Below are 24348 nucleotides of genomic sequence, written 5' to 3'. Positions count from 1 at the left end.
GATCATGCTGCAAAAGAACCCATTTACTACTACATCATAACATCTTAATTAAAGTCATAAACACTTTAGTAATTCCCTGCTGCATGCGCAGAGCCTGGAGCACTTTTTTTTTTGCAGTTTTCTCTCCCATCACCCATTAATTCGTATTGTGGTTGGTGGAATGGAATCCTAACAGGGGCATCATTTCTCCCTGAATGTTTAAACCAATTTTCCAGAACTGCATTGCAGCATTCAAATATGAAAAAACAACCTTTTAGCAGGGAATGTGAAGGGTAAAATCCACCTGGGGTGGCTTAAATTGAAAACCTAGAGAGACAAGTATTGGCAAAACCAGTAGGTCTTGCCTGTGATGTAGGAAACTGGCCTGGTGTGTGGTGGGTACTTACACCTTATACCAGTTTCAGGGTCCCCCTATTAGTGAAATGTACGCTAGAAGCCAGGCTCTCTAGAGGTAGCTCTGGATGGGCAGCCAAGGTTTATCTAGGAGGCATGCAAAGCTCATGCAATACCACTGTAGTCACACAGCACTTACACATATGAAAGAAAGCACTCAGTATTACGAAAATAAAGGGTCCTTATTACAGTAACACAGTACCAAAAACACAAGATAGGCATATCCCAACAGGAGGTAAGTAAAAACACTAAATATGTACACTAGTCGTTGGAAATGGGAATAAATAACAATAGAAAACAGTGCAATAGTAATAGAAAATAGTGACCCTAGGGGGCGCCCAAACCATGTACTAAAAAAATGCAATGCATATGCAGGACCTTCACCCAGGTGAGTGGAATCTGTAGAGGGGAGCTCGAGGAACTAGGATCTGGAGGAACTAGGAACCCCAAAAGGTAAGTACCACACTGCCCCCCAGCAACCAGGAAGAAAGGAGTAAGTTACTGGTTTTTCTCCAAACCACCAAAAGGACTGAAAAGAAGAAAAATGCACCGACCAGACAAGACTGCAAGAAACCAGCAGTGGAGCCTGAAGAAGGAAGACCTGAAAAAGAAGGGAACCAAGTCCAGAACTCGTGGAAGTGTCTGGTGGTGGTAGGAGCCACTACTCACCTGTCTTTGGTTGCAGGAGTTGGTCGACAGCAGGACTAAGACTGTCAGCAATTCAGCCCTGGAGTCCGTGAATAGTTCCCGGAGGATGCAATCGACGTCCCACACCAGATGGAAGATTGCAGTCTGTCTTTGGCATGGAAAAGCCACCAACAAACTGTGGCAAAGGCAAGAGTCGCATTAGATAAAGTGTTTTGCTACCCAATAATGCAGTGGGTGGATTGTTAATTACATCTGATAGAGACTTCTAACCACAGATTCCTTACCTTCGAATATTCCCCAAGCATCAGACTGGATCGGGAACTTTTTTATGAACAATGCCCCATGCATACTGGTAGGTGACGACATTTGGCTCTGCATGCGGTCATCAGTGTTGTCCATACCAGAAGTGACGTCTGCTGTGCCTGTGTAGCTGCCACCCCAGCACGCTGACGTCAGTCATTTCCTTTCTGCACCACTCAGCGATTATCCAGAGGAAAACTATCCCCAGTCTTCTAAACTAACTTTTTTTGACTTTTTGTCGACATTTTTTTAGACTTGTGTCCTGGTGCTTTGAGGCTGTCCACTAGGAAATCGGGTTTCAAGCCTTGTGGCTTCTGTCATTGACAGGTATCGATCACAGTTCTGCAATTGGTGTGCCTCTTTGCTTGGAGCGCGACCATGATGCCAAGACCTGCGGCTCTTACAACACCATGCAGCCCAAGGCCTTGAGAGAGCGGGCCCTCCAGCTCCTCGCTGCTCAATGTGCGTTGCCACAACCCTTCATGAACTCAGTCGAGAGGTAGGTTGCGGGATTTGTCATGGAGCTACTCCAAACAATTGTCACAGTTGAGGTTGTCTGAGAATTTGGGTAAGTCCCACAAACACAAGAAGAACAAGAAGTTGCAGAAGTTCAGTAACTTTGCCTCATCCTTCTAAGTCATCCCATGAGATGAGGGAGCGACAGCACTCAAGGCCTAGCTCTATGGTGGAAGGCTCTGTGCCTTCCAGAGTTCTGGGAGCTGGAGCCCCCCCCCTCCCAGTTACGTCAATTTTTTGCAACTGTTCACCTCATATTTGGGTGGCCTGTCCCCGCATCATGAATTTAATGAGGCTATGCACCCCATATTTGGGTGGCATGTCTCTGCTGGAGCGCCTTGGGCCCCGTGGACTTGTGGGGGACCCCTACTGGTCTTCCGCCTGTGGATTAGTCCTCAGCACCAGTCGAGCCCCTTTGATCCATGGATGGGTGCAGAGCGGCAGTGGTCGAGCCACCTCGATCTTCCCCACTGCTGACTCTAGTGCTGATCTCACCGAGTTTCCGGTGCCATCCCCATCATCCCTGACGCCGATTCAGAGCTGGACAGGTGTATTGCGACTCCTGTTCTGGTTCCTATGAGCGGAGGGGGTGCGGACGGACCTCCATGATGGAGCCAGTGCCTTATTCCTATGATTACATCGAAGATCCCCCACTAGCTATAGAATAATTTTTTCAAAAAAACCAAACAGTGCCTCAGTTCTGCGTGTCAATGATTACCTTATTTCATATCAAACTCTAAAAAAAAATTTTTTCACAAAACTCCTTTAGAAATTATTTAAACATTCCCCCTTGCTCATATGACCATTGTCCTAGAAACAATATCTTATTACAATAAACTGAAGGTAAAAGTAATTATGTACAAAAAAATACAGCACACAAATATTACATACAAAAAACATCCAGACTTGTAACATCCCTATGTTTTGCCGTTCTTTTAAAAGTTCAAAAGAGTCCCAACAATAAATTTGAAAGTTCTTTTAGCTATCCATGCATCAGTTCTTGGATTAGCTATAGTCTATCATGCCCATCAGTACAAGGGGGATTTGGCTTCAAATACATGTAGGACCCTGTATCTATCCGCATAATTATTGCTTCTTGTTTTCTTTTCCAAAATGCATACAATGCTACACAGGGCAAACATTCCACTTCCACTTGATGAAAAAATACCCTACGGGTTTAGAAATCTGAGGATAGCGGGCAATTGTATTCTGTGGGAAAGTGCCCTTTTGGCATGGTGGGGAATTGCTTCAAGGTAATTGGTTGCATGATCCAATACAACCAGTACGAATCTGTTCCCTGATGCTGTTGGAGGGTTAAGGCGACCGACAATGTCAATCCCTACCCTTTCAAACTAACCACTGGAAGTGATATTAAGGGGGGCTTTGGGTGGCCCACCTGTCTTGCCACTGGCTTGACAGTTGGCACAGGAGTTACAAAACTTCTTCACCCTGGAACATACCTGGCAAGGAGAAGTAGTTTACCAACCTACTCCATGTTTTTGCCTGGCCAAGATGCCCAGCTAAGGGGGATATCATGGCCCAAAGTGAGGAGAAACTATCTAAACTGTTAAGGCACTAATATCCTCCTAGTGGCACCAGGTTTGGTGTCTCTGGGTTCAGTGAAAAGGAGTCCGCCCTCCCTATAGGTCCTGTGGGAGCCACTGATATCTCCCTTTTCCTGATCAGCAGCTTGGTGTCTCAGGCCTTCAGGAGTGGGACAGGTCCTTTGTCCCTGGCACAGATCCTCCATAGAGGGTCCCCCTGTTCCTAAAAGCTCTTTCCTGTAAGGCTCAAGCTCTCAAGGCTCTTCCCATCTGGGGCTGACAGGTCTTCTCCCTGAGGAAAGGGGGCCTGGTCTCTGATTGGAAGCTGTCTTCCCAGACTTTTGCCTTTGGTATGTTGGATCATTATTTCAGACTCCAACTCTACTTTTTCACCCTGGGCCTTGCTCTGTGCTCTTGTTTTTATGCAAACCTGTTCAGAGATACCCATTATAGCTGGTTGGGTCTTTCTTTCGACCTAAGCCCATTCTGAGTACTCCAGATCATTTCATTGCAGACATTGTACAGGTATTGCAGGAGATACCCCTCCTTCTTCTGGCCAGCAACTCCTCCCCTTTCTAAGGATACCATTGCCATGGGATGTACCTTAGCCTGATTATCAGTGTTGAGGACTGTATATGTCTCACCAGTCAGATACTGTTCGGAGGAAACCAGTAGCTTAGTCACCATGGTGACACTGGCACCAGGGTCTCTCAGTGCTTCAACCTTAATCCCATTGATATGTGACTGTAGTCTGTATCTTTCCAGGTTACTGGAGGTTCGCCACATCTCTCTAAAGAAGAGGATCGACTCCATGGTCTGAATCCAAAAAGTGATTTGTCGTTCTACCATGACCACACAAATGAGTTCCTGGTGGACGATCAACTCTTCTTGGCATGTGTCTGAGCAAAGAAGGGTAACAGATAATCTCCCGGTGGATCGTGATCTGCATTAAAATCTACTATGTCTTGGCGAAGAAGCAACCTTCTGAGGGTTTGCTTGTTCATCCCACCATAGCTAAGGCTGCGACCAATACGTCAGCACATGGAGTTCTAGTCCTGGACATCTGCCAGGCAGCAACGTGTGCATCTCTATCGCAAAAAGAAACTGACTTCAGTGTGCTGGAATGGCACCTTTATAGGCATCGTGCATGTCACTTCCAGCGCAGAGCCGATCAACGCCATCTAGTGGTGCTCAGCGGTACTGCTCACACAAAACAAGTTCCAGATCCTGTTTGACGCCTGTGGATAATTCTGAGGTAAGGAATCTGCAGCTATATAGCCTACCAGATAAGGCATTGCTGAAGTAAGTAACTTGTTCGCTAAATAATGCATGGGTGACTGAGGTAAAGTTAAAAATAAATCTTGTAGTGTTCGCTAGCCAAAACTGTATCCCCTTTAGACCCTTGTCCGTCTAGTGTAACTGTTAATCTTAACATGGTCATTGTTACAATTGTAATGGAGTTTATCAATCTCTCTCTCTAAACAAGGCCAAGCTCCTGGCAAACTCGAAGTGTGCCCATGTTTTACCCATTCTTAAGCCCTCGGCCAACCATGAGAATTTTTCTAACTATTGCCCAATCTCTCTTTTACCATTGCTTGCTAAAATTCTAGAAAGTTATGATAACTCCCAATTGACATCATTTCTTGAAGAACGCAAGATCTTAGGTAACTGTCAAGATTTAAAGCATCTCACAGTATGGAGATAGCACTAGTGGCAATCTCTGATACTATTAGACTGTCCTTAGATGCTGGGACCATAATTGTGCTGGTTCTTTTGAATTTCAGTGGCTTTTAATATGGTCTCTTATCCCATTCTATCCACAGACTGTATAAGGCTGGCATATGCGACAGCCCCTTGATTTAGCTGTTTTGACTCTGAGATTTTCTTGACAACCGAACCCAAAATATTTTTCTAGACTCCTTTAGGTCCAAAACCTTAAGTATCAACAAAGGAGTTCCACATGGTTCATGCCTGAGCCCTACATTATTTAATATCTACAAGGCACCTCTAGCACAAATAGTAAGAGCCATGTGCATTTGAGTTTGTATTTTATGCAGATGATATACGATTACTCTTTTTCGGGCCTAATCTAATAAAAGTTCATCCACGTTTGGCGCACTGTGCATGAAATTGCGTCCTGGATGACCAATACATGTCTCCAATTAAATGGATATATAACAGATTGTGCTTTTTGACAACGTACAGGAAATCTGATCAGCTTCTGGTGGCCATCTGAGCTTGGCCCAATTCTTGTTCTGAATCAGGTGGTAAAAAGAAATCTGAGGGTTAAAATCGACCAAGCCCTTTCTATGAAATCCCAGTTTGATTTCACTTGTAGTACTTGCTATGTCAGCATGCGACTCTTAAGGTAGACCTTTCTGTGACTCCCTCCCAGATAGCAAAAGATTCTAGTCCAGGCCCTTGTTACCATCCGCCTTCATTATGGTAATGCACTTTTAGGAGCAGCCAATGACACCTTGCTATCAAAACTAAGATGTGCAGAACCCAGCGGCCCAGCTAATCCCATAACCTGCCTAGCCGCACATCCACTGCTCCCATCTTAAGGTATCTCCACTGTTTGCCCATAAAGAAATGTATAATCTTCAAGAAATGCTGCCTGACCCGGAAGGCCCTGAACAAGGGCTTGCCCACTTGCTTGCATGCCACACTTAATTTCTACCAGCCTCTCGGTTGTTGAGAGCTTCTCACATGGTCTATGTAAAAACACCTTGAACCTGCACAGCTAGATATGGAGGCATATTGTTTTCTTATCTGGCCCCATCTTATTGGAACAAACTGCGCTTTCCTGTTGTCTCCTGGGAGGTTCATGCCATATTCAAAAGGTTACTAAAAACATGGTTGTTAAATACCTTTCTGAGTTTCTTGATAATGCTACTTTTGTCTGCTTCGCTAAGTGCTAAAATGCTCCTAAGGGAGTGAGTCGAGCGCAATAGTAAATAGCCATAATCTAATCCTTGAAGGGAATCTGTAAAAGCGAACATTTATCTTTCGAAGAATATATTCTTACACCGATCTCTGCTGTGACGAATCGGTAAACATTTTATCTGGTCTCCTCTCCTTGATCATCAATTCATGTTGCGAGTATGCCAACTCCCCCGATCTGGGGGATAGGTTCCCTAGTTCTGAGATTGCAAATTGGTCAGAAGATTGGGATTTCCCTGTGGGTCTCTTAAATCATGGAATATTGCACAGCCAAAGGTCCTTATTGCCTTTCCCACCATCTCTTTTCAGATTGTAACCATGCTTGTACACTCGGGGACAAAAGCAGTATTATGTTTAATTGAAAGTAAGGTTTTTGTAGGTTCATCCAAGCAAGCAATCTTAATCATCTGTTATATGTATAAAATGATTCTTCCTATAAGCTTCCTTTTGATCTACTTAACCTCCTTCATTGCACCTCTTTCTCTTGAACTTTTAATTTCTTTCCACCTTTAGTCTCCCAAAACATCGGTGGGTCATCCCTCTGCACACTTTGATGATCCCATTCCTCTGGCTAGCCCTTACAGGAACCGAGCTACAGCTTTTTCCTATTTTTATTCTGTAGTAAGTTGGCTCTGTATGCACTATTTCAAAGTAAGGAATAGTATGCACAGAGTCCAAGGGTTCCCCTTAGAGGTAAGATAGTGGCAAAAAGAGATAATACTAATGCTCTATTTTGTGGTAGTGTGGTCGAGCAGTAGGCTTATCAAAGGAGTAGTGTTAAGCATTTGTTGTACATACACACAGGCAATAAATGAGGAACACACACTCAGAGACAATTCCAGGCCAATAGGTTTTTGTATAGAAAAATATCTTTTCTTAGTTTATTTTAAGAACACAGGTTCAAATTCTACATGTAATACTTTGCATGAAAGGTATTGCAGGTAAGTACTTTAGGAACTTTGAATAATCACAATAGCATATATACTTTTCAAATAAAACACATATAGCTATTTTAAAACTAGACACTTAGTGCAATTTTCACAGTTCCTTGGGGAGGTAAGTTATTGTTAGTTCTTGCAGGTAAGTAAACCAGCTACGGGGTTCAGATTTGGGGTCCAAAGTAGCCCACCGTTGGGGGTTCAGAGCAACCCCAAAGTTACCACACCAGCAGCTCAGAGCCGGTCAGGTGCAGAGTTCAAAGTGGTGCCCAAAACGCATAGGCTTCAATGGAGAAGGGGGTGCCCCGGTTCCAGTCTGCCAGCAGGTAAGTACCTGCGTCTTCGGAGGGCAGACCAGGGGGGTTTTGTAGGGCACCGGGGGGGACACAAGTCAGCACAGAAAGTACACCCTCAGCAGCACGGGGGCGGCCGGGTGCAGTGTGCAAACACGCGTCGGGTTTTCAATAGGTTTCAATGGGAGACCAAGGGGTCTCTTCAGCGATGCAGGCAAGGGGGGGGCTCCTCGGGGTAGCCACCACCTGGGCAAGGGAGAGGGCCTCCTGGGGGTCACTCCTGCAGTGGAGTTCCGATCCTTCAGGTCCTGGGGGCTGCGGGTGCAGGGTCTTTTCCAGGCGTCGGGATTTTGGATTCAGACAGTCGCGGTCATGGGGAGCCTCGGGATTCCCTCTGCAGGCGTCGCTGTGGGGGTTCAGGGGGGACAACTTTGGTTACTCAGTCTTGGAGTCGCCGGGGGGTCCTGTTTAGGTCATGGAGGGCAGTAGCCAATGGCTACTAGCCCTGAGGGTGGCTACACCCTCTTTGTGCCTCCTCCCAAGGGGAGGGGGTCCCATTCTTATCCCTATTGGGGGGGGATCCTCCATCTGCAAGATGGAGGATTCCTAAAAGTCAGAGTCACTTCAGCTCAGGTTGCCTTAGGGGCTGTCCTGACTGATCAGTGACTCCTCCTTGTTTTTCTCATTATCTCCTCCGGACTTGCCGCCAAAAGTGGGGCAGTGGCCGGAGGGGGTGGGCAACTCCACTAGCTGGAATGCCCTGTGGTGCTGGAACAAAGGGGGTGAGCCTTTGAGGCTCACCGCCAGGTGTTACAGCTCCTGCAAGGGGGAGGTGATAAGCATCTCCACCCAGTGCAGGCTTTGTTACTAGCCACAGAGTGACAAAGGCACTCTCCCCATGTGGCCAGCAACATGTCTCGAGTGTGGCAGGCTGCTAAAACCAGTCAGCCTACACAGGTAGTTGGTTAAGGTTTCAGGAGGCACCTTTAAGGTGCCCTCTGGGGTGTATTTTACAATAAAATGTACACTGGCATCAGTGTGCATTTATTGTGCTGAGAAGTTTGATACCAAACTTCCCAGTTTTCAGTGTAGCCATTATGGTGCTGTGGAGTTCGTGTTTGACAGACTCCCAGACCATATACTCTTATGGCTACCCTGCACTTACAATGTCTAAGGTTTGGCTCGGACACTGTAGGGGCACAGTGCTCATGCACTGGTGCCCTCACCTATGGTATAGTGCACCCTGCCTTAGGGCTGTAAGGCCTGCTAGAGGGGTGACTTATCTATACTGCATAGGCAGTGTGAGGTTGGCATGGCACCCTGAGGGGAGTGCCATGTCGACTTACTCGTTTTGTCCTCACCAGCACACACAAGCTGGCAAGCAGTGTGTCTGTGCTGAGTGAGGGGTCCCCAGGGTGGCATAAGATATGCTGCAGCCCTTAGAGACCTTCCCTGGCATCAGGGCCCTTGGTACCAGGGGTACCAGTTACAAGGGACTTACCTGGATGCCAGGGTGTGCCAATTGTGTGAACAAAAGTACAGGTTAGGGAAAGAACATTGGTGCTGGGGCCTGGTTAACAGGCCTCAGCACACTTTCAATTCAAAACATAGCATCAGCAAAGGCAAAAAGTCAGGGGGTAACCATGCCAAGGAGGCATTTCCTTACATATTCCCATTTTCATTCTTTCATGTTTGGTATTGCTCTTCTCTCATTCCAGAACAGACTCCTTATGACAATGTATGGTGACTGTATCTGTTAGCTATACGCCATACAAATCTTAACAGAACATTGCTTAACATTTCCCTTTAGACAGGGACAACAGTCACCGATCCAGCTGCGCTACATATTTTATGTCCCTGCGGTCCTACTGTTGTACTCTGCTCTCATCTAGAACTTTCACCAGTCGGACACCTTTCTTGGCAGCAGTTCTATGCCCCATGCAAAGCAGTACCAGTCTTATGGGATTCTTTGCATTACTCTGTACTATGTAGCCACATTCCCTCTTGATTCCCATTGACTCACATAAGTAAACATTTGCTTTCTAGTCTGAATTTCTAGTTAGTGCACTGAATGTTAGTAATAATTCTCTCAGGGCCTGTTATGTACTTCTCAATTTCACTTACCTTTTTTCAGTTTGTCACCTAGGCTAGCTTCTTTGTTTATTCTTTTGCATCAAGCACCCACTCTAAGCTGTAAACTATCTGTCTTGATGTTTGTAGATATATTTATATATTTTGTGAAACATTTTTGCCATTCTCCTGTAGTAGTTGTCCATATTTTCAGCAACTTGTTATGTTGCATGAGATCTGCAGTGCAATTGTTTGGTAGACTCTTTTTTTTTTTTTTTTCTTTTTTTCCCCAAAGCATTAAGCCCAACATGTCCGTAATAGGTCAGACACTGGGTTTTATCAAGCCATGTTGCTGAACTTATTTGGTTATGCCTCAGTTTTGTTAGCTTGAGTGGCCTTCATGAATTTGGGCTTCTGAATTCTAATTCTTTGAAATATGCCTTTTGGTTGCAAAAGTGGGGCTAGGATGGAAGTGCAGGTTACTCTTAAACCTTAGTCCTGCAACCCCCTTTACTCAACATGATTTGACTCCATCACCACTCTGATCCCAACTCTATGAAATGCATATAGTTGGATAGACTTGACCTAGAACTTGGAAGAAGTCAAAAGGTGCATTAGGACAAGGTTTATTTAGGCGATGCATCCACTATGCCTTCGAAAGTGAGAAAGAAAAATATATAACTAATATTACTATGAAAAAGAGGTAGCTATAGTGCAAGGAGCACACATGTTGAACGTTTAATGTCTGCATCATTATTAAAGTGAAATATTGAGAAAGTTAATGAAAATGTCACTTTATTTTTCAGAGCCTTACTGTAGTGGCAAGCGCCGCTCCTAACCAGAATATAGAAATGCAACCATATGATCTCAGTATTGACATATATAGCCGTTACATCTACTGGACATGTGAGGCCACCAATGTCATCAGTGTCACACGGCTGGATGGGAGACCTATTGGAGTGGTGCTGAAAGGAGAGCATGACCGACCCAGAGCCATCTTGGTGAACCCAGAAAGAGGGTATGTTAGTCAGTCTTTGTATTCTATGAACCTGTTTAGCAAAGACAAATGGTAGTCAACATATATTTATGTATAATGTGTGGGAATTCTTAAACTCTGTTTGATGTGGTTATTTTCACATGATGCAGAGTTCACTCCAGTCTCAAAATACCTAATTAGAGCTGTAGCAAACAGCACAATTCTGGAGGATCTCTGCAAAGGAAAAAAATAAATTTTACAGTACAATTGTTTTCTGGGTAAACCTACATTATACCTCCATTTAGTGGTTGTGTATGGAATAGTCTCTCCAGTCTCTCTCTTTTTTGTTTTTCAAAGTTCTAAATGTGGGCTTCGGCCTTCTGGTGCTATGTCTCTCCTTGGATGATGTCCGATATACTCCCCTGGAGCCCCGCTGCATGGTTGCCATTGTTGGGTTAATTTTTTTTTCAACATTGGGCCTAAAAGCACAGACAAGAGTTATGGGTCGGAAAGCAATAGGGTTGTTTTTTTGAGGAAAAACAAATGAAAAACATTGGATTAAGGCGAAGAACCTATAACTCCCTACAGAAGTCGAGGGAAAACTCTGGAAGGCATTTAAGAGTTTCTGAAGGCTCACAGAGACATCAATCATGTGGATCAGAGAATGAAAAGAGAGTATAGTACAGCTTATGTCCTCCCAACCAAAATATCCCAAAAGGTCAGCTATAAGGTATTTTCTGTGTGTGTGTGTTGAGTTTTAGCCTAAGACGAGGAAGAAACAAAAGTGGGCTTACCCACGCAACGGTACAGACACAGAAACACACTCCCAGGGAAGAGCTGGAACTCTCCAGCACAAAAAAAAAATCCGGAGGGAAATGACCTGGTGTAGGAAGAATCTTCAGAGGTCAAAGAAAGAGTGGACTTGAGAAAGGAGATGGCACCAAAGAAGTCCACCTATGACGGCAAGCATTGGTAACACCACAACCGTGTTTTGGTATGGAGCCAGAACAATCCGATTTGAAACACTGTAGAACCACCCCATCGCCGAACCATTTTGGTAGTTGAAGGGGAAAAACACACACAGTCTCATAGATCCAACACCAAGGATACTGCTGATGACAAACCCTCAAATCTTTTGTGGATTCCAAAAGGCATTAGAGAATGCAGGAAGTTTGTGAAACCTAATCTTAGATGCTGAAGAAGAGACCTTCAAAAACATTATAGAACTAAAGACTCTTGAAGTCGAGATAAAGAAACAGAGGCTCAAAGCCAAAATGGAAGCTTTGCTTCAACGGAAGGAGTTTGGATCCTTAAATGTGTACAAGATCCCCAGCCTTTCTCCTCAAAAAGTTTCTTCAAGAGAAAGAACCAGAGATAGAGCAAACAGACCCAGCCACCCAGAGGCAGAGCTCTAGGAGTACCAAGGACAATCCTGTGAGGGTCAGTTTGAACAAACGTTCTTTGGTGGAGAGTGCCCAATCGGAGGATGGCAGATCCTTCTGAACAGGTCACCGACACATACCACTCAAGGCCTTCACCGCCAGATAATATTCATTTGTACATATAACACAATCATAAAGAGAGCTGCAGACAAACATGGGGTAAAATTAGATGAGGATCAGAGTGAATCCAGTTTTCTCTTGGAAAAATGCATGCCTCCTGAAAGGAAGAATCAGTACCTTCCAATGCTAATTTGCATTCTGGACCAAGGAAAGGAGGCTTTTAAGCCTACTGGGAAGTGTGTGGTCAGACTTCATTATTGTCACAACAGCTCGGAAAAGAGCATACACATTGGTCCTCGTGGGGCCACTGCCTGATAGAGAAAACAAGCAGATTAATATAGTGGGAAGGAAAATTGAACACTCTGCTGCAGCTCAGTGGCACATAGCCAATTTAGATGTGCTGCTTAACACGTACAGGCATCAGCGAAGGGAGAAATAACACATTTGATGCACCATCTAGCAGAGCAAGATCAAAAGATCTAAGAGTATGATACTGTTTGAAATTGGTGTTGGGTGCAGCAGATACTACACTAGCAATACCTTGATGAGACAACATTGGTGCGGGTGTTTGATTTAAAGTAGGATGTACAAACAGCAGACATCAATGTGCCTTTCACTGGAAACACCCTGTTTGGAAACACAGTGGAGGAGGCTCTCCAGGGCATGGAAAAAAGCAACGAGACTGGAAGATTGACAGGAGCCTTCCCAATTCAGGGGGCCCTTCAGAGAAGCACCAAACCCCAAGGAAAAGGACCTAAAACTCCCCCCCCCCCCCCAAACCACAAAAAAAAAAGTTGATGGGTCCAACCAGTAGCAGCACACATCTTTTCAGTCGCATACCAAGACCGCCCTTTCTGTGGAGAACATAAAGTAGAGGATCAACCTCAAAAGGGCCAAGACCCTCTAGCAAGTGATTATACACCAGTGGTCTCCCTACAATTAACTCCAGTGATGTGTGAGAAATGGAGCAATGAAGTACCATCACCTCTGGCAAGTGGATTTTAAATCCTATCTAGCACAGGTACTGGATCGAACTACTAAAACGGCCACCAAACAGCAGAACAAAATCAAGGGCAGTCTACAGTGACGAACAAGGTCTCTTGAAAGAGGATGTAAAGAATCTGTTCTGCAAACTGACGACAGAAAGCTTTCCAGCAAGAGATAGGTCAGGCATTATGCTCTGTGTACTTCCTTGTGCAACAGCCAGACAAGGGTTTGAGACCCATCTTGGACCTGAGGGTCTTAAAGTACATCAAGAACCAAAAATTCAAGATGACAACTCTGCAATAGGCCATCCCATGGCGGTGAAAGGGAGACAAGCTAGCAACAGTACAGCTAAAAGATGCACATCTACATGTGCCGAAGACCAGTGGCCACAAATTCCTGACGTTCGCTGTGGACAGTGTACATTACCTGTTCAGAGTTTTGCCTTATGGGATAGTCTGCTCCCAGGTTATTTACAAAATGCTTGGCTACTGTGGCAGCTCACCTAAGGAGAAAGAGAATTCACACATACCCATAATTAGATGGCTGGTTGGTAAAATCAAAGCCATTCACAAGATGGCAGGACTGGTTAAACACTGCATACTAACTCTGCACCACTAAGGTTTCTCCATAAACCTAGACAAATCGTCACCTTCTCCACAGATGGAAAAAAAAACTTCTTAGGAGCAAGACTAAACGCAAGAGTAGCCAAGGCATCCCCTGTTGAAAAGAGGATCTTGGCATTAACAGCACATTTCACATTTACTGGAAGGAGAAAGCTCTGACAATGAGGACAGTGGGGAAATTGATGGGCATTCCTGCATATCACCAACTACCAACACCACTGCTAATGAGACCAAGAGTGGGTTCAGAGGCAATGGTCACAGGCGACAGGGATTTGGGAGGATCTAGTGGTTATAAAAGATAGTTTGCACAGATCCACCGTGCTGGACCACAGCAAATATTGCAATGGGCACACGATTCAAACACCCAATTCCCACTGTCACTCTTACAAGGGATGCCTGGCACATGGGGCGGGGAGACCCTTATGGGTAAACTAAAGATATGTCCATTTGAAGCCAAAAGACACAGTAAAGCATATCAATGTGTTGAAACTCAATTTAGTATTGCTAGCATTAAAACACCTTTAAACAAACATAACTAGAAGTACAGTACAAGTCCAAAAAGGACAGCACATCAACCATGTTTTACCTAAACAAATAAGGGAGAAGGCAGGGCCACTTGACCTGTCTGCACCAGCACAGGCAAGTTGGACATGGGCTATACAGAGACACATTGCGCTGGTTGGAATGCACCTACCACAAGTACAAAACACAGGTGGACAGGTTAAGCAGACGAGAGATCATCTTACACTAGGCAGGGTGCATGTCCCTAAGTGTGAGTGTACGTCAGCATAAGCAGGTTAATCCTACAAACCTCAGACCCCATTCCCTGGGCTTTGTAACTGCAAGAAAGCCATCTTAAGGTATGTAGTGGACACTGGCCAACACTGGTGGTCCAACTACATAATGACTTCTCTAAACCTAGGCATGTTTGGTATCAAACGTGTTGGAATCATGCAACTATTCCGATTCATGTAGTGCTAGGTACATGATCCGATGTACACTGAGGGTTCCTTAGAGGATCCCCCAGTTCTGCCTGTGTTGCCTTACGGGGTCTGGCTGCCAGCCTACGCTGCTGTCGACCCTAGACACTGTTCTGCCCTCCTGCTGGTGAGCCTAACTCGAGCAGGGGAAGACAGAACAAAGTATTTCATGCAAGAGAGAGGTGTGACCTCTCCCTTCTGAAATAGGTGTCCCTGTGCTGTGGTGTGGGTGGACTCTGAGCGCCACCAGACTGCTTTGAAGGGCACATTTGGTGCCCTCCTTCCATAATCCGGTTTGCACCAGTCCAGTAATCCCCAGTTCCTGCTGTGACGCAAAACCACACAAAGGACAGGAAAGTGACCACCCCTCTGTCCAGCTCCTCCCCTAGGGAGGTGCACAGAGCTCTGCCAGGTGGCAGGTTGATTCTGCCATCTTGGAAACAAGGTGGGCAGAGGCCCCTGGGAGCATCTCACTGGTTAGGCCAGGTAGATGATGACCCTGACCCCCTCTGATAGGTGAGTCACTACAGAGGGTGACCAACCCCCTTTTAGGGTGACTGAAGAGATCCCATGTGGGTGGGTCCTCATATTTGTCGAGCATGACTCTTCAAGGAACTCTCTGCAAGACATTATCTGGTCCTGGCCTCCGACTCTATTGCTCGTCTGTTTTTGAAACTGAAACAAGACTGTATCCAGTTGGGAGGGCTCCCCCTGCACCATTTTTCTTCAGCTCCTATAAGATTTCTGCAACATCCATGGCTGTGCATCCTCTAGGGTCACAAGGACTCTGTTTGCATCCAAGAAGCAAGAAGGAATCTTCCTTGGAGTGAAAGTAATTCCCCTGCATCCTCCGGCACCTCAGGATGACAGTGACCGGCTGGTGGATCTCGCAGTCCCACGGACAGCGAAAAGGCTCTGCTCACAGGAGGTGGCTCTGTTGTGGACCCTTAGTGCAGACCCTGTAACGGAACCCCTGTGCACCTTGACTGTTGCTCTTGCCAAGGCGTGTTGGCTCTTCATCCAAGAGATCTTTGATCTCCAAGAAGTCCTTGCCTCCGACACTCTGCAACTCCAAGATCAGCTTCCACTCTGCAGTTCCTGCGTCGTGGGACTCCTGTTTTGTTGGGCTGCTGAGGCCTCCCTACGACTCCCTGTGCCTGCTGTCAGTGGGTCTCTCGTGGGGGCTCCTCTGACTCCCAACTAGCTTTCCCTCTTGCTGACTGCCTGCCCTGACTCTTCCATGTGTCGAGTCATTAGGACCTTAATGGTTCCCAAATCTTTCTTGCAACAACTATGTGTTTGCCAAGGCTTGTTGGTGGCCCTGCTGGCCACTGACCCTCCTGCAATCCAGTGACCGACACGGGACAGCTCGTGTGCAACTCCAAGGATCTCCTGCATCCCCTGGACTCCGCAGCTGGACTTCTTCCTTCACCGTCCTGCAGGAACTTCACCTCCAAGGAGGTGGGCATCTCAGAGTGGTCTGGACACTGCCCCCCTCTTTTAAAGATTCTTCATGTCCGGAATCCAACTTTTGGTTCCACCGGCCTGGTCCAGGGGTCGCAACAGCAGCTGGAAAAGCAAGGCTTGACTTAAACGAGGGCTTCTGACACCACTTCACCCCTATGCACCTGGGCTCCCTGGTCTAGGTACTCCGGTCTTCTGAGTATTCACAGCTGGTGGCACTCTCCAGCCGTCTTTGTGCCAACTGGTTTCTTCAGGGGCCACTTGGAAGGGTCTTGAATCCATAAAAATCCAACCACACCAGTGCTTTTAGGCTATGGGACACCCAGCTTGAAGACAACTCTGCACCCGGGCACCTGTGGGATTTCTAGTACTTACCTCTGGTAATTTACTACTCCCCCAGCCTCCGGGATTTTAGCACACTTACCTTGGGCACCTCCATTCTTGTACTACTTTCTTAGTAAATGGTTTGCTCCCTCCCCTCTCCCTAAGGCTCCATGTATGTCTGTGCTTTTTCTACTTGTTACTAAGTGTATATTTTGTGTGGAGATATCTCCAAGTGGAGATATACCAATGTTAGTATAGCCTTAGTTTTGTAATAAAGAATATTTTATTTTTGTAACACCTGGTGTGGTTCTTTCTTGTGAACAGTTACTGGCTGACTATTGTGGTATTGCAAGTGCTTTACACTCCCCCTGGATAAGCTTTAGCTGCTCACCATAGCTACCTCTAAAAAGCCTTTGGAATCTGGACACCTAAACACTATCACTAAGGATTGCCTGAACTCAGTATAGGGTGCCACACCATAGATGTACACCATAAACTGAGCCAGCCTCCTACACGCAGGAAAGCACAAAATCCCAAAGCTTTGCATCCACAATCTAAAACCACTGGTTGGCGTTCTCTCTGTCAATTGAAGGATCAGGGAAATTCGGTTACCGTTTTCCCCCCAGTGCTTTTGATATCATTAGTGATAAAGAAGTGCAAACAACCAACCTTGACAATAATCTTAATCTGCCACCAATGGGTAAGACTTAGGGCCATATGTACAAACACATTTTCCCATAGACACAGAATGGGTAAAACCATTTGCTACATCTGGCCCTTAATTATCTGGGGCAGGTGTTTCATCTGAAGGCACACACACTCAGCTTAGCTGCATGGCTCTTGAGGACTGGTTTGAAAACCTATTTATGTCTGAAAGAATGCTGAAGGTGTTAAGGGAAGCTAGAAGACCATCCACAAGGTGGTGCTTCAGTGGAAAATGGAACACATTCAAACAGAAGTGAACCAGGGCAGTGCCTGAAAATAACTAGCCACATGACATGACCACACTATAATACCTCACTTAACTACTCTACATTGGTCTCGCCCACACTTCACTAAAAGAAGATTTAGTAGTCATTGTAGCTAACTCGAGAGGTGTAAAAGGCAGGAGTTTCTTCCAAACATCAGTCATTAAAAGATTTTTGGAAGGTGCAAGGAGGTTGACACCGCCAAGATATTTGCAAACACCAGTGCGGAACCTTAATATTGTGCCTATCCTACTCATGGAACCACCCCTTGAGCCGATACACAGTGCCGAACTGAATTGTTTAACTTTAAAGATGGCCTTTTGGTGGTTCATGTCCTTAAGATATGTGAACGAATTACAAGCTCGCTCAGTACAAGAGCCATAACTTCAAATCCATAAAGTCGGAATGGTAATTTGAATAAACCCACACTTCCTTTCAAGGTGGTCTCACTCTTCGAAACCTAAACAAGCCATACATCTACCAGCTTTTTCCTCAGCAACCAAAATCTTCAGCAAAACAATCTATTTACACACTAGACGTCAGAAGAGCTGTCTTGTATTATATTTAGGAGATACACTCAAATAGAAAGAAAGGGGAAACAATTTAGCTTTTTGTGCAGAGGGCTCACCAGTAAGCAAGGCAACTATAGCAAGATGGATGGTCCAGAAGATACAAAGATGCTATATAGCAGCAGGAGTTATCTTGAAAATAAAAACCACAGGCACATTCCATAAGAAAGAAGGGAGCAGCACTCTCCTTCATTTCTGATCTCTATTACAGATATGTGCATCCGTAACTGCTAGGCTGATTTTTTTTTTTTCTTCCTGCACTGTTAAGGAACTGTCAGAATCTAGGACCCGTGCTTAGAAAAGGGCCTTAGTAGTAGTGCTCATTATTTTTAATGGTAGCAAATCTTAAGGTGCCAGTGTTTTTTTTTGGTCTCTCAGTTGCAACCTTTGGTGAAACTGGGAGACGAGAGCTGTTATAACTTCATTATACATGGTGAAGCTACACATTTCTAGGTTTTGAAGCACCAGCCATTAAGTGCCCTAAGAATGAGAATTCTCGTCTTTTGGAATGTTCGCAGAAGAGTATTCAGAAACTAAACATTGTTTAACTGTATGGTCCCAATGATGACATATTTGGCCTTTGGAGTGAGATGTCTATTTTCTTGTTTAATCTTTATTCCCTTTTAGTTTTCTAAGCTTGGCTATTTCTACATATTAATGTGACTGTTTACCTATCGTGTATGCTCAGTTGTTTAGCTAGTATAATGATTTTTACACATCACAGTCCGGAAATGAAGGACACAGGCCTTTAGAATATAAAATACCCAAACTTGGTCATTCAGTAATTCATGTCAGCCCACTTTCAGATCTGTCTTCTACAAGAGAGGAAGAGGAAGACAGTTACAAAACCTGAAAGAAGCAGTTTGGTATACTTTAAAATGTGAAGATGTTAATAGACGGTGTATATTTTTTTTTAATCAAAGCAATTTGCAATCACTGTTGTTAGGATGGCCTTTGCTACTTATACATTTTATGTTTTGTTCATCTTCTTAGGTACATGTACTTTACTAACCTTCAAGAAAGATCAGCAAAGATAGAGCGGGCTGCGCTGGATGGTACAGAGCGTGAGGTGCTTGTACTTACAGGCTTGAGTAAACCCATTGCTCTTGCCCTAGACAACAAACTGGGCAAGCTTTACTGGGCAGACTCTGATCTAAGACGCATAGAAAGCAGTGATCTCTCCGGTATGTTTTGAATTTTTATCTACCATGCACCGTTTGAGAGCATTGCAAAGTCGATCTTAAAGGGAGTACCTCAGTGTGCCTCATCATAGTTTTGCAGTTATTTCTGAGTGTACAAATTCTAATTCAGAAGATATTTTGAAACAATACTGACAAGCTACTAGGAAAATGTGTAGGAAAGTGTCTTTTGAACAGTTACCCCCCACTTTTTGCCTGGTACATGATGTGATTTCGACTGAAAGTGCACTGGGATCCTGCTAACCAGGTCCCCAATGCCAGAGCTCTTTCCCAAAACTGCACAGTTGTTTCCCAAAACTGTAGTCTTTCGCACCCTCTGTAAGTCCCTAGTAAGTGGTACCCAGGACCACAAAAGGATGTCCCTAAGGGCTGCAGCATGAATTGTTGCAACCTAGGGGACCCATCACCAAGCACATGACAGGTGGCCATTGCAGGCTGCGTGTCTTGGTGCAAACAAAAGTGAAAACACAACGGTCTCCTAACACTGCATGCGATATATGTAGGTCTCCCTTCTAGGCGGCCTTACAGCCCTAAGGCAGGGTATGTTATATTACATTTGAGGGCATATCTGCACAAGCAGATATGCCGCTGCTGTGTCTGTCAATAATAAGTGACCAGGGAAGCCATTTTAAAGGCATGTGCTGGATACTGGACAATACGAGTTCCCCTGCTGCATGATACCTTCACTGGAAATAGCGATGTTTGGTTTCAAACATCTCAAATTGGTGAACCCAAACTAATGCCAGTGTTGGATTTACCATTACATACACCCAGCGGGCACCTTAGAGGTGTGCCTCCTGAAACCCTTCCAGCCTCTGGTGTGCTCCTGACTGGTTTCTGCCAGCCGCCCAATCCAAGACTCCTTTCTGACCCCCCTAGGGTGAGAGCCTTCCTGCTCTCAGGATGCCTAGGACAGATGCCTGTCTGGGAAGAGGGTGTAACACCCCCTCCCACAGGATGACCTGCGGATTAGCCTTCCTAAGGCGTCAAGCTTCAACGGCTGCCACCTTTAAAATGCAAATCTTGCTCCCCTCACAGGAGAGGAAGCACCCCTCCACCCCCTCCAGAGCCCATTTGGCACCTGGATAGGTGGAAAAATTAACTAGCCGGGTAGGCGTGCCACCTCCAAGCTAGTATCACTCCTAAGTTGAGCTACTGCCAGGTGGCAAGATTTTTCAGAGTTAGCCATCTTTGAGATCTCATACCTAGGAATTCTGAGACAGGGTTATGCCCAATTCCCACAAGCAGTGGGTCATATAGGGGGCTCAGTGACCCCAAGGGTTAGTATCTCATGGGCTACTATCCTACACACCCATAACACCCTTAAATTCAGTATTTAGGGGAGCCACTGGCACCGGAGAAGCAGATCCCCCTGGCCTTAAGGACACTCCAGAGATGCAAAAGCGAGAACTGAAGACCATTGACAGACTCTGCACCAAGCCTGCCTGCCAACTTCGACAATAGTGTTAAAACTGCCTTGTCCTACAGCTGCTGAAATTTCCAAAAGTCCAGGAAGACTGCCTGCCTACATACTAGCACTAGGGAACTCCCATGGAGTAGCCGAGCTGCTCCCATGCATCCTTGCAGGTACCCAATGTAGGAAGTTGGCTCTGTATGTGCTATTTCAAAGTAAGGAATAGCATGCACAGAGTCCAAGGGTTCCCCTTAGAGGTAAAATAGTGGTAAAAATAGATAATACTAATGCTCTATTTTGTGGTAGTGTGGTCGAGCAGTAGGCTTATCCAAGGAGTAGTGTTAAGCATTTGTTGTACATACACATAGACAATAAATGAGGTACACACACTCAGAGACAAATCCAGCCAATAGGTTTTTATATAGAAAAATATCTTTTCTTAGTTTATTTTAAGAACCACAGGTTCAAATTCTACATGTAATAGCTCATTCGAAAGGTATTGCAGGTAAGTACTTTAGGAACTTCAAATCATCAAAATTGCATGTATACTTTTCAAGTTATTGACAAATAGCTGTTTTAAAAGTGGACACTTAGTGCAATTTTCACAGTTCCTAGGGGAGGTAAGTTTTGATTAGTTTTTCCAGGTAAGTAAGACACTTACAGGGTTCAGTTCTTGGTCCAAGGTAGCCCACCGTTGGGGGTTCAGAGCAACCCCAAAGTCACCACACCAGCAGCTCAGGGCCGGTCAGGTGCAGAGTTCAAAGTGGTGCCCAAAACACATAGGCTAGAATGGAGAGAAGGGGGTGCCCCGGTTCCGGTCTGCTTGCAGGTAAGTACCCGCGTCTTCGGAGGGCAGACCAGGGGGGTTTTGTAGGGCACCGGGGGGGACACAAGTCCACACCGAAATTTCACCCTCAGCGGCGCGGGGGCGGCCGGGTGCAGTGTAGAAACAAGCGTCGGGTTTGTAATGGAAGTCAATGGGAGATCTAGGGATCTCTTCAGCGCTGCAGGCAGGCAAGGGGGGGGTTCCTCGGGGAAACCTCCACTTGGTCAAGGGAGAGGGACTCCTGGGGGTCACTCCTCCAGTGAAAGTCCGGTCCTTCAGGTCCTGGGGGCTGCGGGTGCAGGGTCTCTCCCAGGTGTCGGGACTTTGGATTCAAGGAGTCGCGGTCAGGGGAAGCCTCGGGATTCCCTCTGCAGGCGGCGCTGTGGGGGCTCAGGGGGGACAGGTTTTGGTACTCACAGTATCAGAGTAGTCCTGGGGTCCCTCCTGAGGCGTCGGATCTCCACCAGCCGAGTCGGGGTCGCCGGGTGCAGTGTTGCAAGTCTCACGCTTCTTGCGGGGAGCTTGCAGGGTTCTTTAAAGCTGCTGGAAACAAAGTTGCAGCTTTTCTTGGAGCAGGTCCGCTGTCCTCGGGAGTTTCTTGTCTTTTCGAAGCAGGGGCAGTCCTCAGAGGATGTCGAGGTCGCTGGTCCCTTCGGAAGGCGTCGCTGGAGCAGGATCTTTGGAAGGCAGGAGACAGGCCGGTGAGTTTCTGGAGCCAAGGCAGTTGTCGTCTTCTGGTCTTCCTCTGCAGGGGTTTTTCAGCTAGGCAGTCCTTCTTCTTGTAGTTGCAGGAATCTAATTTTCTAGGGTTCAGGGTAGCCCTTAAATACTAAATTTAAGGGCGTGTTTAGGTCTGGGGGGTTAGTAGCCAATGGCTACTAGCCCTGAGGGTGGGTACACCCTCTTTGTGCCCCCTCCCAAGGGGAGGGGGTCACAATCCTAACCCTATTGGGGGAATCCTCCATCTGCAAGATGGAGGATTTCTAAAAGTCAGAGTCACCTCAGCTCAGGACACCTTAGGGGCTGTCCTGACTGGCCAGTGACTCCTCCTTGTTGCTTTCTTTGTTCCCTCCAGCCTTGCCGCCAAAAGTGGGGGCCGTGGCCGGAGGGGGCGGGCAACTCCACTAAGCTGGAGTGCCCTGCTGGGCTGTGACAAAGGGGTGAGCCTTTGAGGCTCACCGCCAGGTGTTACAGCTCCTGCCTGGGGGAGGTGTTAGCATCTCCACCCAGTGCAGGCTTTGTTACTGGCCTCAGAGTGACAAAGGCACTCTCCCCATGGGGCCAGCAACATGTCTCTAGTGTGGCAGGCTGCTGGAACCAGTCAGCCTACACGGATAGTCGGATAGGTTTCAGGGGGCACCTCTAAGGTGCCCTCTGGGGTGTATTTTACAATAAAATGTACACTGGCATCAGTGTGCCTTTATTGTGCTGAGAAGTTTGATACCAAACTTCCCAGTTTTCAGTGTAGCCATTATGGTGCTGTGGAGTTCGTGTTTGACAGACTCCCAGACCATATACTCTTATGGCTACCCTGCACTTACAATGTCTAAGGTTTTGTTTAGACACTGTAGGGGTACCATGCTCATGCACTGGTACCCTCACCTATGGTATAGTGCACCCTGCCTTAGGGCTGTAAGGCCTGCTAGAGGGGTGTCTTACCTATACTGCATAGGCAGTGAGAGGCTGGCATGGCACCCTGAGGGGAGTGCCATGTCGACTTACTCGTTTTGTCCTCACTAGCACACACAAGCTGGCAAGCAGTGTGTCTGTGCTGAGTGAGAGGTCTCCAGGGTGGCATAAGACATGCTGCAGCCCTTAGAGACCTTCCTTGGTATCAGGGCCCTTGGTACTAGAAGTACCAGTTACAAGGGACTTATCTGGATGCCAGGGTCTGCCAATTGTGGATACAAAAGTACAGGTTAGGGAAAGAACACTGGTGCTGGGGCCTGGTTAGCAGGCCTCAGCACACTTTCAATTGTAAACATAGCATCAGCAAAGGCAAAAAGTCAGGGGGCAACCATGCCAAGGAGGCATTTCCTTACACAACCCCCCCCCAAACGAAAGAGGATGAGACTAACCTTTCCCAAGAGAGTCTTCATTTTCTAAGTGGAAGAACCTGGAAAGGCCATCTGCATTGGCATGGGCAGTCCCAGGTCTGTGTTCCACTATAAAGTCCATTCCCTGTAGGGAGATGGACCATCTCAACAGTTTAGGATTTTCACCTTTCATTTGCATCAGCCATTTGAGAGGTCTGTGGTCAGTTTGAACTAGGAAGTGAGTCCCAAAGAGGTATGGTCTCAGCTTCTTCAGGGACCAAACCACAGCAAAGGCCTCCCTCTCAATGGCACTCCAACGCTGCTCCCTGGGGAGTAACCTCCTGCTAATGAAAGCAACAGGCTGGTCAAGGCCATCATCATTTGTTTGGGACAAAACTGCCCCTATCCCATGTTCAGAGGCATCAGTCTGCACAATGAACTGCTTAGAATAATCTGGAGCTTTGAGAACTGGTGCTGAGCACATTGCTTGTTTCAGGGTGTCAAAGGCCTGTTGGCAGTCCACAGTCCAGTTCACTTTCTTGGGCATTTTCTTGGAGGTGAGCTCAGTGAGGGCTGTCACAATGGATCCATATCCCTTCACAAACCTCCTGTAGTACCCAGTCAAGCCAAGGAATGCCCTGACTTGAGTCTGGGTTTTTGGAGCTACCCAGTCCAGAATGGTCTGGATCTTGGGTTGGAGTGGCTGAACTTGGCCTCCACCTACAAGGTGGCCCAAGTAAACCACAGTTCCCTGCCCTATCTGGCATTTGGATGCCTTGATAGAGAGGCCTGCAGATTGCAGAGCCTTCAAAACCTTCCTCAGGTGGACCAGGTG

General features: G+C 46.3%; 1 protein-coding gene across 1 annotated transcript in view; it reads left to right on the top strand.

Moving 5' to 3' along the window:
• The window catches only part of LRP6 (LDL receptor related protein 6), a 591871-nt gene that overhangs the window by 375903 nt on the left and 191620 nt on the right, over positions 1–24348 (top strand). Inside the window, exons 14-15 of the mRNA XM_069228018.1 lie at positions 10452–10663; positions 19032–19222. Of these exons, the coding sequence (XP_069084119.1) occupies positions 10452–10663; positions 19032–19222 (403 nt within the window). The remainder of the gene's footprint in view (positions 1–10451; positions 10664–19031; positions 19223–24348) is intronic.

The sequence above is a fragment of the Pleurodeles waltl genome, chromosome 4_1 (assembly GCF_031143425.1).
Source record: "Pleurodeles waltl isolate 20211129_DDA chromosome 4_1, aPleWal1.hap1.20221129, whole genome shotgun sequence".
In the NCBI taxonomy this organism is placed as follows: Eukaryota; Metazoa; Chordata; class Amphibia; order Caudata; family Salamandridae; genus Pleurodeles; species Pleurodeles waltl.
This window is presented reverse-complemented; position numbering and strand designations above follow the sequence as displayed.